Source organism: Halichoeres trimaculatus, unplaced genomic scaffold (assembly GCF_033239565.1).
Source record: "Halichoeres trimaculatus isolate MK-OKI-2021-1 unplaced genomic scaffold, fHalTri1.1 fHalTri1_scaffold_8, whole genome shotgun sequence".
NCBI classification, from domain to species: Eukaryota; Metazoa; Chordata; class Actinopteri; order Labriformes; family Labridae; genus Halichoeres; species Halichoeres trimaculatus.
The window spans coordinates 30954048-30973393 of NW_027437186.1; the positions used below are offsets into that span (position 1 = coordinate 30954048).

General features: G+C 40.5%; 1 protein-coding gene across 1 annotated transcript; it reads left to right on the forward strand.

The window, feature by feature from the left end:
• Positions 1–308: 308 nt before the first annotated feature.
• Positions 309–18953, forward strand: zfand4 (zinc finger, AN1-type domain 4). The gene is made up of 10 exons (XM_074675748.1): positions 309–665; positions 3015–3329; positions 4732–4807; positions 5824–5891; positions 5986–6172; positions 8296–8440; positions 8884–10125; positions 11311–11365; positions 17337–17454; positions 18203–18953. The coding sequence occupies exons 2-10, from the start codon at positions 3146–3148 to the stop codon at positions 18336–18338; spliced, it is 2211 nt and encodes a 736-aa protein (XP_074531849.1). The 5' UTR covers positions 309–665; positions 3015–3145; the 3' UTR covers positions 18339–18953.
• The last annotated feature ends 393 nt before the right edge of the window (positions 18954–19346 follow it).

Sequence of the window (19346 nt, forward strand, 5' to 3'; positions counted from 1 at the left end):
AGCTATTTATGGTGAATTGTTGGCAATGCATGTTGAAAGAGCTACACATATGCCTCAATTTACAGACATTAATTGAATAGCTTGGAAACCTGTCAAAAACCACATGACAAGGTCAAAATGCAGAGAAAGTTGTACACGAACTTTTGGATATCCTGAAACAAGCATAGTAAACTTTAAAGTCACGGATGTTGGATAAGAAGTTACAATCCATGAGATGTAGAAGTGACAGTCCACGCAGATGGCCGACTGTTGGTCCACGTTGTCCCGCCCACCTAACCATCTCTGCTGCTGATTGGTTCGGATGTCCGTCCATCAAGCAATTCACAAAGGTGTTGTTCGACCGCCTTTGACAGGTACAAGGATGTCTCCAACAAGGGCACCGCGGCCACCGCCAACGGTGGACCGTCTTCTCCGATCCGTGGGTACTTTTAGGGTTTAACGTGATGAAATGCTGCTTTTTTGTACGCTCATCGTTACCCTCGACAGCCTCATCCGACGGGAACAGACTGAACCCCATAAATGTAGCCTAGCAGCCTGCTAGCCATTCACCATAGACCCGAGAAAGGAAGGCATTGTTTGAGTTGTGGGCTAACATGGCAACCAAAGCTAATGTTAGCAGGGTAGGCTAGACGAGCTTCACGACCGTGTTACTGCAGAAGATACTGGTAAGTAATCTCGAAAAATAAAATACTAGCGGCAAATAACATTTTCAACTGCACTGTTTTCGGAATTGGAAGAACTTTAACGCGAGTGTTATCTCTCTATGCTAACGCTAGCTTTCACTGTTCATCACTGTTGTCAGGCAGCTAAATGAGCTAGCTTGTTAGTCCCTTTATGCTGTTCCAGCGTGTGGCTCCTTTTGTGTAGAGATGCCGTCAAACCCAATTCACATTAAATTTTAGATATGTATATTTACACAGTACTGCCTTTTGATAACCTGTGTAACCTCATTCTCCAGACAGTGATGGGTTATTATGACTCCTAGAGCTCCTGATTTAGTACATGTCCGGCCTGTAGAGTGAACAGTCAGTATCCATCTCTATTATTGTATATCTCTTTTAGTGTTATGAGAGGTAACTTAATTCCCTGCCAGGCCCAGTGCAGCGGACTCAGTTTAAAGCACTGGGCTAATGTTAGTGCCGCGGCTTTCAGCTTGCAGGAAATGCATAGCAATAATATAATGATAGACAACATTATGTTAAACCCACGTGAAATCAGAAATACTTTGATGTCCCTCCTGGGGTGAAAAAGCCTCTTGTGCTCTGTTATTTCTGTTGACCAGATGTACTTTGTTCAACATGCTGAATTCAGCTTACACATTTTCTTGAATGGACATGCCCCCAAAAATCTTTTCACTGTTCCTTTTTTTTCCCCTCAAGATTTTTTATCAACACATCTCATCAAAACTCATGTGGTCTGTGGTTTGGCCTGTCACAAATAGCAGACTATCATTTTTTTTTTTCTAGAATGCATGGAAATGATCCTGTTATCAGTCGCAACTAGGGATTGGTACCTTTCTCATTTGAAACAATACGGTACTAATGCCCGGTACCTGGCAATCAGTATTGTGGTAATAAATATCCATGTGTTCAATGATAAAATCTCAAAGTTTTTCAATTTGACATATTTGTTTCTCAATATATAAACTGAAATTACATTGTTTATGTCCTGCATGGAAAATCTCTCACTCTTCCTCTTCCTCACAGACACAGCGATGCGTTTAGGTATTGAAACATGGTACTGCTAGATTTTTACGTGAATCAGTACTACAGACGGAATTTGATTGGTACCTATAAAAGTCCTCAACTTGATATCCATCCCTAATCACAACCTTTATTGTCTTGAGATATTGAGTTGTCAGTGTTTTATAACAAGTAAACAAGCTTTGTTTGCCCACCAAGTGGATAACACTGTATGATTAGGAAACATAAAGATACATTTGTTGTTTTTCATTGAGAGAAATGCAAGAGTATGCGAACACAAAACACAAAATTATCGAAAAGAAACGCACACACAAGGACACAGTAAGAAGTCTTTCATACACACACATTCACAAACATTCACACTGTGAAACATCCAACAATCTTTCGTAACCACACAGAGAGCACAGAGTGTTTTTCTCTTCTCTTCTGGCTTTAAGAATAACTCTTCTGTTTGTTTGATTAAAGTATGATTTCCTTTTGAATCTGCTAACCATCACCACCACCAACATTGGCAGTATATTGATTTGTTGGCGAGTCTAGAAACTCAAGAGGTGATCAGTCAAAGGCTGATGTAAGGCATAGGACACCTCATACCTGTGATGGCCTTATGTAATGCACCTGATCTTTCTTGAGCCAAGGCTTAACATGCTGCTGAATGTTTAATAAGGGTTATGCATGTCTACTGTCCCTTATACATGCCCTTCAAAACAATGTTACCCCAAGAAAAATAATAATGCAGACTCAGAGTGGTCCCGGTCGCTTAGACAACCTCAGATACAGCTGGGGTAAACAGGATGTTTTTAACTGTGTAGTGTTGGCTAAAAACTACCAGGGTAGGTGTTTACTTCAACTAAAGAGTTATGTAACTGGTTATGTGCATAGCCCCTGGTCTCCCATTTCATGCACCCCACTATACCTAATTAGATTTTCCCTCTTAAAAAAAGATATTCACGTGTGCCTCTCAGAGCAGAACAGTTCAGTTGAAACTCTGTAAGTTTATTATACAAGCGCATTCAAGATGATGTGTTAAACAACTTTAAGGTTTGCACAATAACTTTTTTCTTATACCGATAACCGGTAACTTTCAGCTTCTAAATCCATCCATCCATCCATCCATGGATATGTAATTTATCTGAAAGGAACTTAATAATTATTGGTCCTATAGTTATCATGCACCCCTACAGCTTCTCTATCCAAACAAGGCTCTTGGATGAAATTTGAATGTTAAGTCAGTGGGAAATAGTTGGTTTGGGAGCATGGAAGAAGAAATACGCCATGAAAATCATGCACTGCTTTTTTGTCTGTTCACAGCTCATGTGGTGATCCTGCATAATGTGTGACGGTCGTGAAGCCAGCGAGCAGTGCCTGTCCCTCTTTCCCTCATTGTGGGCTGGCCCTCCGGTCTAATCATCTACCTAAAGTCTCTCTCCCGAGCTGCAAACATGACAGACAGGAAGGAGCCACCCTTTTTCAATGACGACAGCGTGGGAGCTTTCCAATATAAGCTCCCCCTCTACGACACTATGGAGCTCTTCATAGAGACCTTGACAGGGACCTGTTTTGAGCTGCGCGTGCTGCCTTTTGAGGCTGTTATTTCAGTGAAGGCGAAGATCCAGAGGCTGGAAGGTAAATATCACTCAGTTTTGTTGTCCTTGTTGTAACCAGCTGTTAGGAAGAAGTTTTTATGTCAGAAAATTTGCACCAATTGTACCAACATTATTGTATCCATTATTGTACCTCCTGTCATGGTTTGATCTCTAAGCTTTGTCTGTTTCGTCTCCTGGATTGTGCTGCTCTTTGGAGTCAATTATTCAGAACATTGTTGATTTCTGCAAGAGTTTTGTAGATTAGGATCAAAGCTCATTAACAAGTTCCACAAAGCTGCAAAGAAACCGATGCCAGTAGGCTGGTTACCCTGGTGTTTACTCCACTAAGACATACCTTAACTTCACACTCTGGCTGGTGAGGCGTAGGGAGAATGGAAGTCCATTTTCATTTTTGTCTGTTGACACACCTTCAGTTGTCATTCTGTTATGGTTTGTTCTGATTTAAAATTCACAGTTAAAGCAGCACCGGCTGGGATAGCAGTGTGTTCTGCAGACGTGGGTGTTTAATAGATGTGAATGTGAATCACAACGCCAAACCTCCTTACAAGCCATGTGTTGATGTAAATGCAAAGATCAGGCTGTTTAATTACTTTGTAAATGCTTTAGACTTTTAATATAAATCAAATTTGAACTTACCTGTTCCTTGATAACCGAAGAGGGAAAGTGAACTCTAATTTCGTGAGTGCTTAGTGAAGGAGTATGGAGCTGGTATGCAGTGTTTTTCATTTGATTGACCAATAAATGAATATCCTGTCATGTTAATTTCTCCTAAAGTTCCAACTTTGGCTTCATCCCTAGGGTTGTAGTTTTGAGAACAAGACTTTATTTTTATTTTACTTTTATGTCTCGTGGTTTCACTTTAGTTCAGAAAGGCCTCTCTGTGTGTGAGGAAGCATGTCAGCCAAGCCCTTTTTGTTTTTGATGAAGAAAATCTACTTTGCGATGAAATGAATGCTTCTCCTTCAACGCTGGCTCACATCCAGCGCTGGATCTGAAAGTTCACTCACAGGCTCAAGAGAGCCTCTTAATTCTGCTGCCATTCCCGCAAGCAGTCGAGTTATTTTGAACTCATTGCAGCCATGCAAAATACAACATCGACAAGTAGTTTTCAGAGTTAATGTCAAACATTGTTGGCTTTAAGATAAGCTTTAAAACATTATGGTGTTTACAATGTTGCATCATTTTTTTCTGTTAGAGCTGCCAGTGCAGTTTTCACCTTTTGAACAGTTCCACAGTTGTGTCTCTAGGGGGCAGACATGAATCACCTCAGTGCTCTATGGTTGCTTCTGTTGTTGCTGCATCTTGTCTTGTCTGTCTGTCAGATTTATGAATGTGGTCCATAAAATATACATTTTGTTTTTATCTCAACTTTTGTTTTTTCTCTCCACTTTCCTCTCCCTCCCTCACCCCTGTCTTCAAAGGTATCCCTGTTGCCCAGCAACATCTCATCTGGAACAACCTGGAGCTGGATGATGAGCATTGTCTTCATGACTATGGGTATGTATTTTTAACCTTAAGGAGCACTGACAACGCAGCACATCAAACAGACGAGTTAGATTAATTACCATATGTCTGAAAACAGTGTGTGTGCAATTAGCATCAACTGCCTGTGCACAACATGAGCCTTTTGCTGCCGTAACATGTTATACACAAGCTCTGGAGTCAGCAGTGATTGGCTCTAATCACACGGTAAGCTTGTTGGGTTAGGGAACCTGTGATGCACTTTTTTACAGGCAGTAAACACACCACGAGCTGTTAATGCGGGTGTAAACACACATCTTTTCCTGAGGTTAGAAAATTTAATCAGAGCTGAACAGTGCCCCGAAAAAATTGTAATTGTGTTGAGTTGATGTCCTGGCGGCCCGTGGCTTAACCTCACGGGAAAACCATTGTTAAGCTGTGGCCAGGTGATTCTGTGGTTGCCTAGCAACAAAAGAAAAATGCAGAAAGTTGCTCTGTTTCAAATCATCCGCTCCAACAAAACAAGCAGTCTGGCATGCTTATGATTTCGCAGCCTGCTCCGTGCTCTCTTTCTGATCCGGGCCATACTGCTCATATTAGGAGAGCTCACCGTGCACTTCTTGTCAGTTCAGGACATGCAGGCCTCAGCCTCCAGTGCTCCACTGCCTGCAGAAAGTGGCATTGTTATGAATGCTTGTCATTTAATTTTCCACATGAACAGCCCCTGGTGAGATCCTTCCCGCCTATCGTACAGCAGCATGCTTTGAAGCTGGAGAAGCAAAAGAGTAGGAGTGAGCAATGAAACATCTGTTCGTATGAAACAACTATTTAAATGGAATTCCTGGTAGTTCACTTGGTTTATCTGGAAATCATCCTGAAACTCAGAGTGCTGTTTACTTTAGAGCACAGTGATAGAAGTTAAGCTTTTAACCCAACATGCAAATATGACAACGACTGTAAAACTTGCATGCATCTGGGAATCTGTTATTGTAATAAAGGATTGTTTTTCTGCATTGATGGACTTTGGGTTTTGTTATAATTTTTTTTTGCAGCATTGCAGAGGGCTGCACTTTGAAATTGATCTTAGCCATGAGGGCAGGCCCAATCAACACCAGGAGAGGTACGGAAAAGATGCGGAACCATACATACTTGAGAAAAACTGCTCTTTTGCTTTTTATATTTTAACCATGATTCCTGCTCCACTCTTCTGTCAGTAACTCTGGAGGATCCAGTTAAAGAGGTGGCTGACCTGATGGAGAGCACAAAAGAGGAGGGCTGGGAGAAACCTCCATCCAACAAACAGGTCACGTTTGTGGTTTACCGCGAGGGCGACCAGCTGAATTTCTTCAGAGTGGTCGACAGAGGAGATGGGACTCTGACACCTCTGTCTGAAGCTCTCAGGTTTGAATTTTTGATATGCAGTTATCACATTTTCCCTGTCCAGTTTCTATTGCTATGTCTGAGAAGATTAAGTTAAGTGTTTTAGTCAAACTACAAGTTTGATTAGAGGTTTAAATGACTTAGAAAAAAGGCCTTTAAAACTAGCTAAAGCAAAGTAGAAATAACAGACAAAAGTAGTTTATGTGTTCTTTTTTGTTTTGATAAGTTTTGATCAAATAAAAACAATCACGTGCAGATTGGGGTTTTTTGAAATAATATAGATATTAAACTGATAAAAAATCAGCATTTTTCGTCTCTTAAAAAGGCAGTTTTCCTTCCGGTAGAGTTTGACCTACTTTCGCATTATGCACCTGAGGCAGGTGAAGGACGCGCCTGCCAAAAAGCGTACCCTGAAAGATTCAAAACTAAAAATGCAGAGCTGTGTAGACATCATGAATCCTAATTTAGTGTCAAGCTCAGGATTTCTAAAAGTTAAAGGAAATGGTTTCAGGTATTTGTAAGCAAAACATAAGTTTAGATTGTAGTTAAACTTAATTTATTTAAATTTATAAGTTTGACAGGAATGATGATTTTTCTTTCTTTGAAAATGCTTAAACGTCATGTTTACTTTGATGATTTATATGATTTCTTAACATTGTTGTATTTGGACTGCCTACTTTAAAGACTTTTTACCTTGAAACAGAATGGAATAGGGATGCACCGATCCAACTTTTCTGGTTCCAATACCAATACCTGGGCTTTGGGTACCGATCCATACCAATACCGATCCAATACCAGTGTTTAATAATAGCCCGCATGCCCTGCTGATGGGTAAGACTCATAATGTTTTAGGTAAAAGGCAAAAAAATGAGAATATGAAATAACTGAAGTTAATATTTATTTGAACTATAGATTATTTAAATGTTTACCAGCAGTTTGGTAAAAAAAAAAACATAGTTCAGGATGTGCAGAAATTGATATCCAGTTATATTATTTTTTACCCTGTAGGCTGGTATTTCAGCAAAAAACAAAGAAAGTGCATCAGAGGTAACATTCCAAATCAAGTATCCAAGAACGCCGGTAGAAAAGAAAAGGGAGCAAGCTGTTTGTCTGGATCGGCCCCTTCACACCGATACCGATCCTGCTCGGAGAGGCACCGATCCATGATACTTGACAGTGTTTTAATAGTATTGAAACATTAATACAGTAAAATTAAACCATTGAGCCAATGAGAAAGTCATCGTTTGACACTTTTTATCAGTGGTGCAATGAATGGGTTGGGCCGAGTATGAGCAACAGATTGATAGTAAAAGCCAGTCACAACTTGTTTTATCTTCAAGCACTCTCATCCACTTCAAACAAGCGATTATGAGAGAGATATGCCTGTCTGTGTGTGTTAGTCCTGCCCATGTGTGATCTGAATATGAGAATGAGAAGAGGCAGTGATGCAAACTGCTTCAGAGTATGATCAGCAAACCAATTAAAAACAAGAAGTATGACTGTGTTTTACCGTCCAGGGAGGGGTGATCGTCTTAGCAGCGCTTTCTGAACCAATCAGAAAACACCAGTGGCAACAACTTAATGAGCTTCCAGAGTAAAAACGTTCTCCTAATATACCATGCGCACCTTTTTATAAGATGAAGAAATGAAACTGACAGCTTTGCAATTACTGATTTACACAGCAAAGAACGAGGGCATTAATTCCACCGAGACACAGCAAAAAGAGTGCAGCACTTCACATGGCCCACTGCGCACACAGCTGGAGCCCTGACACACATTGAAGAGAACTAGAGGTTGAGTTGAATCATGATTTTCATAAGTGTAGGTCTAAAACTAATATAAATAAAAGCCACATTGAAGTAGCTGTTGTGAAATGATTTCATGTTGCTTGATGTTAGGGTAACGTTTAGCATCATGACGTAGCAGACAGGTAGAAACACAGTGTCCATTCGTAAAGCAGACTTTGCCAAACCATGAGCACAGTGATCTTTTGCACCCTTTCTGTGTTTGTAACCATGCAGCATCTATTTCCTGTCCATCGCAGCTTCAGATATGAAATGAACAGATACTAAAGAGGCTGCCATTAAGCAGATAGCTTTGTGAGATCATTAAAAGGGATTCTTTCCGCCTCTCATGTTTTCTAGTGGTGGTTCGGTGTACGATGTGTGTGCTGAGGAGGAGGAAGGAGTGACCTCAGCAGCTGCTCAGCACAGTCTTGAGAACTCCATCACCATGAATAAAATGAAGCTGCTCAAGGCTAAGATGGAGGACATGAACCTCAGCAAGAAGGTTGGACGACACGGTGCTCACAGAAATGTTTACTTTAGAAAATTAAACTGTGCAAGGATGCGAGGATGTCACCTACACACAATATTACATCTGACAATTTTTGAAATGAAGATGTGCTATAAAAAGACAACACTCTACTTTACATATCAGTGTTTTTCCATTTTTCTATTGTGTTTTTAAAATGATAACATTATGTCTGACATTCAAACTACATTTACTCCTGCTTAAGGTTACAAATCTTGCTGCTATTTTGCACAATAAAAGTTCACTGATCTGAATGTGTTCATAAGACATGGATCTATTATCATTTAAAACTTCTGTGTTTTCATCTGGTTATGATGTTCATAAAAATGACAACAAAATACAATTTATTTGAGTTATCTTTTTTTGAATGGCCTCTTTTGTATAATCTGAATTATTTTCTCTGTCTGTTCCTTTTCCAGCCGAAAAAGCCCGTAAAGATCAAACCACGGCCCCCCGTCAGCCCTCACCCCTGCAGCAGCTCTTTAGGACCACCGAACACACGACACCATCATCGTCCCTTCCGTTCCCTCGCTCAGATCAACCATCCTCAGCAGTCAAACGCTCAACTACCTCCAATCCCTGACCACAAATCCATCCACTCCTTCCCTTCCTCCTCCACTGCTGCTGCATCTGCTGCTTCAACTTCTGCACACGTGTCCATCCCGAGGAGACCCCCACCCTCTTTCTCTTCGCCTTCTTGTTACATGCTCCAGGAGGAGGAATCATGGGACACATGCCCCCCATTTCCAAAACTCAGACCCCCTCCCAAAGTTTCACAGTATGACATCAGCAGCACACGGTTAATGAGGGACTGCGTGTACCCTCAGCTCCCTCCGCTGTACATCAGGGGACCACCTGACGCCACCTTCGACCCCTCTGAGCCAGCGACAGAGGCGATGGGACTTGGTTTGTTGGAGGAAGCTGCTGGGCTGGTGGTGCCGTCACAACCTGGAGCTCAGTTTGGGGAACTAACAGACCCACTGAGTCTTGATGTGTCCGCACAGCCAGAGGGAGGCTGCCAGTCCCTCACAGTTGGAGCCCAGCACCAGCTGCCGCTTCCCCCCTCCCCACTGAGTACATGGACACTCGGGACAAATGAAAGTCTCACCAGCAGAGCTGAGAGGACTCAGCTTGGCACTTCATTCCACATCAGCCCCCCCTCTCCCTTACCCTCCTCTCCATCCTCTTCCACCCGACCCCTGCCTCAGCCTTTTGATTCCACTCTCTCCTGTTTACAGCCCAACTTTCAAGCACAAGTTAGACCAGGGAACATATCCCCTCACCCTTCCACCAATTCATTGGTTTATCCTCCACGCCTCCATGGTGTCAAAGTGGAGTCACCTGGCAAGAGGCCAGAGCTTATCTCCAAAAGGGAAGCAAGAGGCATCACTCAGATGGTCAACCAAGCCTGTAAGGAGCCGCTGGGCTCTCTGAACAACTCCGAGCTCTTGGCTTCTCTCTCCACACGGCCTTCAGACAGCAGCCTCAGCAGGGATGATTTTGGAGAGAGCCTGGGACTCGCTCTGACATTTCCTCCTGCCTCAGCCTCAGGACAGGGCGGCCTCGGCTCCAGGCTGCAATCCATCCAAACCAACAGACTCCTTCAGGATGATCTTCTCAGACAAATGTCACCTTCCCACCAAGCAGCAGCCTCTTGCATGGTGAGAACAGATATCAGTCACTATTTGTTTTGATATTGAATTTGCAAATCTCTTTCCAAAGCTCAGTTTGTTTTGGAAGAATTTGTTTTAAGCCTTTTGCAGACCAGACACGAAGTTTTCATGCCAATATTTCACGCGTTTTTTTTTTTTTTTTTTTCAACCTACTGTTTTTCAATGCAAGCTTTCACACCAGCAACGTTATTTTGCTGAGTGAAGTTGCAGCTTATATTTGAGGTCAATTTTTTCAAAGTTTTGCTTTAGTGATGCACCGATCCAACTTTTCTGGTCCTGATACTGATACTTGGGCTTTGGGTGTAAACCAATACTGATCCTGATCCAATATCAGTGTTAAATAATAACCTGCATGCTCCACTGTGGGTTAAGACTGGTAATGTTTTGAGTAAAAGACAAAATTGGTACATATGGAAAAAACTAAAAGTATTTAAATGTTTAACAGCAGTTAAACGTTACAGAAATAACTTTGATTAAAAGTGTTATACCTTGTAAACTAAATCATAGTTTAGCTTTAGTGTCAAGTTTGGACCAATCCTTTCCCACCGATACCTGATCCAGTTTTGAGGGGTTGGATGGGCGCAGATACCCGCTACTAGGATCGGATCGGTGCATCCCTATTTTGCTTTCGACGAGTACACATCCGACCAACTAAAACGCTCCTTCTTGTTATGTCACATACTAAAACATTCAACATTGATTGTGTTTGTGTCCCAGCACCTGGTTCTTTATGACAAAATACATAAAAACTACAAAGACAACTATTGCAAAGACTTCTTTTGAGGGAGAAAAGCTCCAAATTTTCGCAAAGGCCTTTGGTCTGCAAACAATGTTTTCTGCTGACTCATCACATAGATGTGACTGGGGAAGTAATGTTTGCTTCACATTCTTTTTGCTGTAGATGTCACATATGATGTCTTTATATCATATTCACAAAGTTATTATAAATTAATGATAATATTTCAGCCAGGTTATTGATCTGTCCCCATCCTGATGTTTCTGATAGTTTTTCCCTCTCAGCCAAAGACTCAAAATTTTTCATTACTCCTCCTGTAATCCTAAGCACACAGTTTGTGTCCAGACCATCACCTCAATTTTTTTCTCAAGATGAAGCACTGCAATATTTTTATTGATTGGCTGTAGCAATGTCTCATTTTGTCATTATTTTCTCAGGCCACAAACACTCTTGCATCAGCTGGAGGAGCGATGACTTCATTCGGCAGAATAGGTAAGAGAGACACACAAACACACTTACGATTTCTGGAAGAACTGCTCCATAAAAATGAAGCTTCAATGTGCCAAACAGCCCTGAACTATTCTGCTGTTGGTGAAAGAAGCAGTCATATACAGAGAAGATGTTATGTGAAAGCCTTCAGTGCTTGTTGTAAGAGAGGCACAACAAAGCACCGCAAGGGTTTTAAATATTCATTAATGCTACTACTGCAGAAGCAGCACACACATGCACACACACTCTTATTTATGTCAGCTGCTTCAGCAGTACAGACAACAGAACAAGTTGTGCCATTCTCATTTTTTGTGATGTTACTCTAACAGCGTCAGTGTTTCCCACAGGGCCAGGATTTATTGATGGAGAATAAAGTGTTGACTGCAGACATCAGTAAACAGCTCAACAAACACGGCAGACTTTCCTGTTAATTTTTATTTTCTACTGCATTTTCTCAACAAGTGAAGAAACAAAACCTAATATTGAAAATGTTTCGGTCGGGGTGAGATGTGATTGAGTGAGCTCAGGAATAAGAGACACAAAGTGCGCTGACTCTGGCGTTCAAAGGAGATTAATGAACCCCTGGAGCTTGTATTTTTTAATCCTGTTTGAACTCATGGAGTCTGTTTATTAAAATGAACTATGAAATTGTCTAATTTACATAGTACTCCATTCAGACGTCGTTCTCCTTTGGCAGTAATTACAACTTTTGTTCTTTTCGGGTTTGCCTTTGCCAGATTTAAACACCTACACTTTGACATTTTCTCCCATTCCCCCGTTTACATGCTGGGAAGTGTGATGAGTTTATGAGGGAAGAATTTGACATTTCCTCCGTTTCCTTTTTGGTTTAAGTGAAGAGGCCACTCAAACACAGTCCACAGTCCACTCTATTATTTCCCTGATGATGATGATGATGATGATGGTGGTGGTGATGATGTCGAATTAAGCACTGAGTCATTACGCTCCTGTGAGGTTAGTTTATATTTACTCCCCATGAGACAAAGCAGTAAAGATAGTAGGTTCTTTCCTTGCTACTCTTTCTTAAAGGGGCAGTGAGGAGTTTGAAAGTGATCTTGAAAAAGTCTCGCTTCTAGATATATGCCTGATTGCAATCCACGCTTTAAAATGAGTTGCTGGTTACATGTTATTTTAAATTGCTACTTAGCTTCCAGGAGGGGTTGACAAGGACACCAGATTGATCTACGGCACGTCTAGGTCTCTGTGGCAACACAGTCAGTGTCAGCTGGTATTGTTTTGTAGTGAGAGATAAAACACAGATCTGTGTTTTTTTCGTCTGCAATGATTTCTGTGATTAATTTTGTAGTGATGGTGGACACAGGAGCCAAACTGTCAGACAGAGAAAGGACAGAAGAGCAGAAGAAAGCTAAACAGGAGAGAGACAGAGCACGAGCTAAAGGCTAATTAGCCTTTAGCCCAGGCTGTATCACTGTATAACACAGGGGTTAAGCTGTTTGTGATAATGTCCATTCCAGCCCACAGCCAGCAGTTATTCTGCAGTGGTCTGTTCAAACTTGAGAGTCTATCAATAAAATGAAGAGTGAGGTTACGTTAGCTCTGCTTGGTAGATGACTGGCAGGACATAGCTAACCAGGATTTACTGACATTATACATTACAGACATGTCTTAGAGCACCGGGCTGCCAGCTGTGCTATATATAAACGGCTACTAAACTGCTCACAAACTGACAGGGTTTACTTGTTGTCACATTAGCCTACAGATACATCAGAGCACTGGGCTGCTGATGTCCCTAACATAGAGCCGGCTGCTACAACGTTTGCTTGATGTCAGGTTTCAAACTGTAGCACTACATAACTGTACTGATAAATACCTTGCCTTGGCCCGTTGTATTCAGTAAAAAATGATTGAACAAATCTTTTTTTTTTTTTATCCGATCTCCATTTAATCCCAAAAGAAACACACGGCTTACTAAAAGGAATTTACAACAGTGTGCAGAGACTCAGATCTACTACAGATCCTTCTAATAGCATCTTTAAGGCACATTTATAAGTTGTATTCTCAAAGGTAATCAAAGGCAGCAGATGTTTGTTTTTTTTCTGTCTGAGGATACATAAAGAAACTGAAAGCATACGCAATTTATCAGTGAGGTGTTTCTGTGTTTTGGCTGTGCTGATAAACATTACTCCTCATTTTGGTGTTGCTGTTGTGTAGATTAGTGCTCCTAATTACTCTGCAAATCTACATCTGAGAAATCAAAACTCATCCAGCCAACTGTAAGCTTTACAAGTCCATTATTTTCCTCCTTATGTTTCTCTGAGGTTTGAGGAAGGAAGTGAAAAACTAGATAATATGTGTAGGAGAATTGAGACAGTGTTCAGTTGGATTCAGATCCCTGCAGGAACTAAACAATAGCTTATTTTTATTGTTGGCATAAACTTAGATTTTTATGTAAAAGACTGTTATCTAATGTCTTCCTTGTGGTTTGCTAAAAGAAATCTGTGGTGTATGTGGCGGATCAGTTGTCAGAGAAATCCGTTGTTGCTGTTGTTCAGCAGGCATCAGGTTTTACTTTTCTACGTAATTCTAACCTCTTGCTGCCATTAGTGACAGAAGAGCAGGACAACACAAGCAAAACAGAGTCAAGTGTTTCAAATAAAGATCATAAAACATGACGGTAAATGAATCACACCAACAAACTTGAGATCAAAAAAGGGTCATTTTCTGTTGTGGTGCAGTCACACAGTGCCGCTGTGTGCACATAAAAATCTCATGTCAGATTCCACTTAGTGAATTCAGGTTTTCGCAAGATGTTTTAAAATGTGGAGCAGAGTTTTTAAAGAAGTTTAAAGAAACTGTTGAGGATCTGCTTTGGTCTGAATACAGCTGAACTCGCTGTAAGCCTGTAAGATTCCGGATTAAAGCAAAAAAACCTACCAATCCCACTCCTCTCTCCTTGACAGCGAGTTTCCTGTACCTTCATCCCGCTGCTGTCAGTTTTTCATCTACCTGTTCCTGTTTCTACACTGCTCACAATCCCAGCTGAGCGTCATGCTTCCACAGACACAATTATCACTGATACAAGCTGACACAAACCTGTGTTCCCTGACTCATTTTCTGAAATGATGACAGCGTTCAGATGGCAAAGCATGAAATTTCCTGAAAAAGAAATGCACCTGGCTGACAACTATCTACAATTCTTACTCTGTACACCTTGTGTAATTGGTGATTCATTTCAAAATGTAGCTTTTATCAGAGAAGAGTCTTAATGTTCATTACAAGCCCTCATGGAAATCCATCAGAAGACTGAGAAATGTAGTAGTTTGTGTTTTAAATGAACTTCCTGGCATCATCTTCTCCAAAATCAGAAAAAACAGGTAAAAAGCTGAAAACTGGCAGGTTTCTTGCCATCATTACAGCATTTTTGCATCTTCTGTCTTCACTCCTGTTTGTGATTTTGTTTTGACTTCAGCAGCCAGTGAGAGTAGCTGCGTCGACATCTCTGCTGGAGTCTGAAAGAACTGAGCACCGACAGCTGCAATTAACCTGACTTGTGCTGATTATTTAAATAATCTGTTATGGACTCAAATTTAAAGTGACAGGTCTGGTTTACACAAATTTTCATGCGCAGACAGAGGCTACAGTCTTTGACTGAGCGGTCCCTCGTCTTGGTTTCCTGTGTCCGTTCAGCTGTTCTAAAGAGGGATTATTTATTTATCAACAACACCGGATGTGCGCGCAACTTGGGCACAAAAGCACTGCGGAGTATAAGGGTTTGTCAGCTGACGTGGAGGAGCTAACCACCAAAACACGCATTTTAAACTAAAGATCATCACTTTTACGGATGGTAAACGGCTCCCAGGTTTGTGAAATAGCAGAGAGTGGACAGAAGAGATCAGCCAGTGGACAGATGTTTTTGGCGGAGAAATCTGGCGTGTACCCAAGGTTATAATAGTTTTGGATTTGTCATTATAGTTTAGTTTTAGTGAGTTTTGACTTTTTTTTCCATTATAGTTTAGTTTTAATTAGTTTTAGAGCAGGCATTCTAGTTTTTATTTAGTTTTGATTTTTGCAACAAGGCTTAGTTTTAGTTTAGTTTCAGTTTAGTTTTAGTTTTTCATACCTTATTAACCAGGTGCAGGATTCAAAAAGGTCTGAGTAAATATTTTGTCATACTGTTAATGTTCCAGTCCAACATAGTGCTCACTGCTCAGTCAATGCTGATACTGAACTGTTGGCTGCTGCCTTAAACACAAGAAAATAATATAAACTTAAAAGAAAAAATATACACATAAATTATATAAAAATAATGTTAACTCCAAGACAATTAAAGTCAGACTCACATGAAATTAAATTATTATAGATGCTCTGATTCATTGCCCCACTACGTTTCGTCGCAGCACAGCGTACAGCCAGTCAGTGCAGTAAACAAGCTTGTCCCAGTACGTCGCTATGATAGTGCTGTACGGCACTAACAACTGACGAAAACTGTCGTAAAATTGGTTGGGAAAATGCGTCGGATTAATTTGAATCCGAAAGGTTATTAACATTGTCAGAAACTATAACTTAGGGTATTTTGTCCATAATTTTAGTTAGTTTCAGTTAGTTTTGTGAACACAAGATACAGTTTTAGTTTACTTATCGTTTTTGTTTTCTTTTCTAGTTTTTATTAGTTTGAGTTAACTGCAATGTATTTTAAATTTTAGTTTTTGTTTTTAGTTTCGTTTTAGTTAACTATTATAACCTTGCGTGTACCCAGAGAGCAATTTTAACACACAACTGCCACTCGATCCTTATGACTGCATTATCCGTGGAAACTTACTAAACTGTGACATACGACCAAAAAAAAGCACACAGACGGCTGAGTCTGAGACCCGGTTCATAATAAAAGAACCATAAAACTACATCCAGATAAAAACGGCACGCTGGTGTTTCAGTGTAAAGTGTGACCCTGTAAACTGGTGACTCTCAGGCGTTAATCAGTGATACTGTTGGTTGAGAGTCACCAGTTAGCATGGTCGCTATTAACTCCAAAACACTGGTTGCTCTGTGACGGTCAAAACTTGATAGACGTTGCCTCTGTTGTATAGTATCATTTCTAAAAAAAAACTGACCACAGAACAGACGTACATTTTTATGCTGATAACAGGTTGAATTCAGTGTTAAAAAATGCGAATGAATGGAGCTAAATGCTGCTTCTGAGGTCAGGATGTGTGCACATCTGTATGATGTAAACTGATAATCCCTCTATGTGATAAAGACAAAAAAAAAACAATAAAAACAGGAGCCAGTGGCAAGAGAAACCAGCTGGGCAACATCTTTAAAATGCATCCAACACAGTATTTGCACTTCTATAAATGTATTTTAATACAAATTTCATATTTTCTTTAGAAAGCTGTGAGGAAATTTCAGAGAATTGGGTGATTACAGTTTCCCCTTAACCACAATGACTCAGAGTATCTTGGAAGTAATAAAAAGACAAGCATCTCACACACACACAATTCCTTCCTCCCAAAAATAATCCGTCCCTTTAAGAGCCGATGTGGTGAATAGGATAAGAGTGATCACACGACTGGAAAGCCAGCCCTTCCTGCACTTCAGTTATTTCCTTCATTTTTATTGTCTCCAAACAGAGCTAAAGGTGGCTAATATGAGCTAACAATAATGTTTCCTGAAGCCCTCCCTGTAGTTTTCCTTTGTAGATTGGCATTCCAGTCTTAGATTGCTAAAGCTTCTTGTTTTGACTCTTGTTCACAACTTCTACTCTGTAATCGCTTTTTACTGAGTGTAGCTTGTGCCTCACAACCCTTGGGCATGCTACTCTTTGTTAAAGTTTTGTTTTATCTGCTTTGAACCACTTGTCAGAAACATAACTTTCTACCTTGCAGTTTTCAAAAATGTTCAAATTTTCAGTTAACACATGAAACTTTTCTCTCCACAGTTTGTAACCACACACCAGCTCATGTGAAATCAATAAACATGTTTCTTCCTCTCACAGGCCCTCCAACATACCACCTACCTCCAGTCAAGGCTCCCACATCCAGCAAGAAGAAAAGTTCAAAGCATTGCTTCCTCTGTGGCAGGAAGACTGGCCTGGCCACCAGCTACGAGTGCAGGTACAAGTGCCTCCAGCGCTCCCAACTGCTCATTCACCACCTGACTTTTAATCAAATCACCCCCTATTTGTCATTCCTGTCCTTGAAGCACCTCTTTTACCAGAAAGTGGTCTTTTCCTAGCTCATCATTTTGTCTCTCAGCACCTCTCGAGTGAAAACACGTCTCTGTTCACCACTTGTTCTGTCACAAGTTGTTAACATTATCAAAGTTTCTCCCAACAACCTCAATCTGAATCAAGTCTGTCTCTCCTGAGGCCGTGTCCAGCGAGCACACACGCTGGATCTGATGCAACTGTGTGTAACCCTTATGCTCTGACTCCAGCTTTTTGGATTGGAGGAACCATTAAAGCAGAGCCTCCAACTGTGTTCAAAGACCTAAGTGGTATCAGTTTAGTCAAATGGCACTGATCTGCGATTAAATGACTCTTATAATTTACTCAGTATCACTGCGTCTGAATGAAATGATTTAGACATCTGAAATAGTATAGCTCTTACACTAAAGAGAGATTAACGAACAAAAAGGAGGCTTTCAGCCTGAGACAACCTCCCTATTGAGGATGTAAAAATAAGAGGCAGTGTTGTGACACTGTGAGTCAGCTGGGAAGCATGAGGACAGACAAGATGGGTTTTTGCAAATACTGAAACCCAAGGCCTTGATCCACTTCCTTTGAAGTCCATTATGTAACAAACTCTAATTACATAATAAAATGTACCACATAACGTATCCAATTTACTTTTACTTTTTCAGGTGTGGTCACAACTTCTGTGCCACGCATCGCTATGCTGAGACGCACGACTGCACGTTTGACTACAAGAGCGCCGGACGACGATTCCTGCAAGAAACCAACCCCCTCATCAGTGCTCCCAAGCTGCCTAAGATCTGAAGCCCAACACCCCTCACCTTTGGGAGGGGACCGCCTGAACAACTACAGCTTAACGTTGACTGAATACTCCAGATTCTGCATCATGATTTTTCCCAGCAGAACGAAAGGAACTTATTCACCACTGTGTGCTCTTTTTTTTAATCTGCCAAGTTTGCTTACAGTTAAAATAAGATATCCTGTAAAAGCCAAGTGTGAACAAACAAGAGAAGACTGAAATGGCACAGAGCTACTTATCACCTCTTGACAATGTGAAGATGTTTTTATCTTTTAATCTGTTACTTTTTCCTTTTTCTTCGCCTGAAAACAAAACAAAAAAATCCTGTGCATGTATGTAGGTAGGTTTTGCTAAATATATCTGCTGCACGTTCAGACATCTATTTTTAGTTTTGACAGTTATTTTTTGTTTGTTTCAAAGGACCGCTTACGACTTCTCATTGGACAAGTCTTTGACAGATGCACTTTAGAACTATCATATTTATACTTTTGACTTTCCTTATTGTGGGGGAAGAATACTTAAATCTCTGTGTTTGTCTTATGAAGTGTTTCTGTTGTTGTCATCTTGATTTTTTATATTCTGCACCTCTTGAAGTCTTTCTTACGCTGGCACATACAAACCGACATCACTAATGAAATCTTTCCTAAAAGAAGTTACGTATTGATAAAAAAAACTTAATATTTATTAATGAATACTGCTTATTTAAATTTAAGGGTGGTTTTGAAATAGCAAGTATGCAACGTGTGTAGGTATGAATGTCAGTTTTAATGTGTATCCTATCAAGTAAAGTGTTTTAGGATTTTGGGGGGTGGTTATGGTATTTATGATGTGTCTCTAAGTGAGGTGGTTGCCATAAAAATCTTTTGTAAGTCTTTTTTATTGCTCAGCTGTTGCAAAAAAACTTTAAATGCTGTTATAGTATCTTCAAGGGTTTGATCTAATAAAGTTTCTGAACATATTGTACATTTCTGGCGTCTGTGCGTGTTTGAACCAACACCTTTATGATTATATGT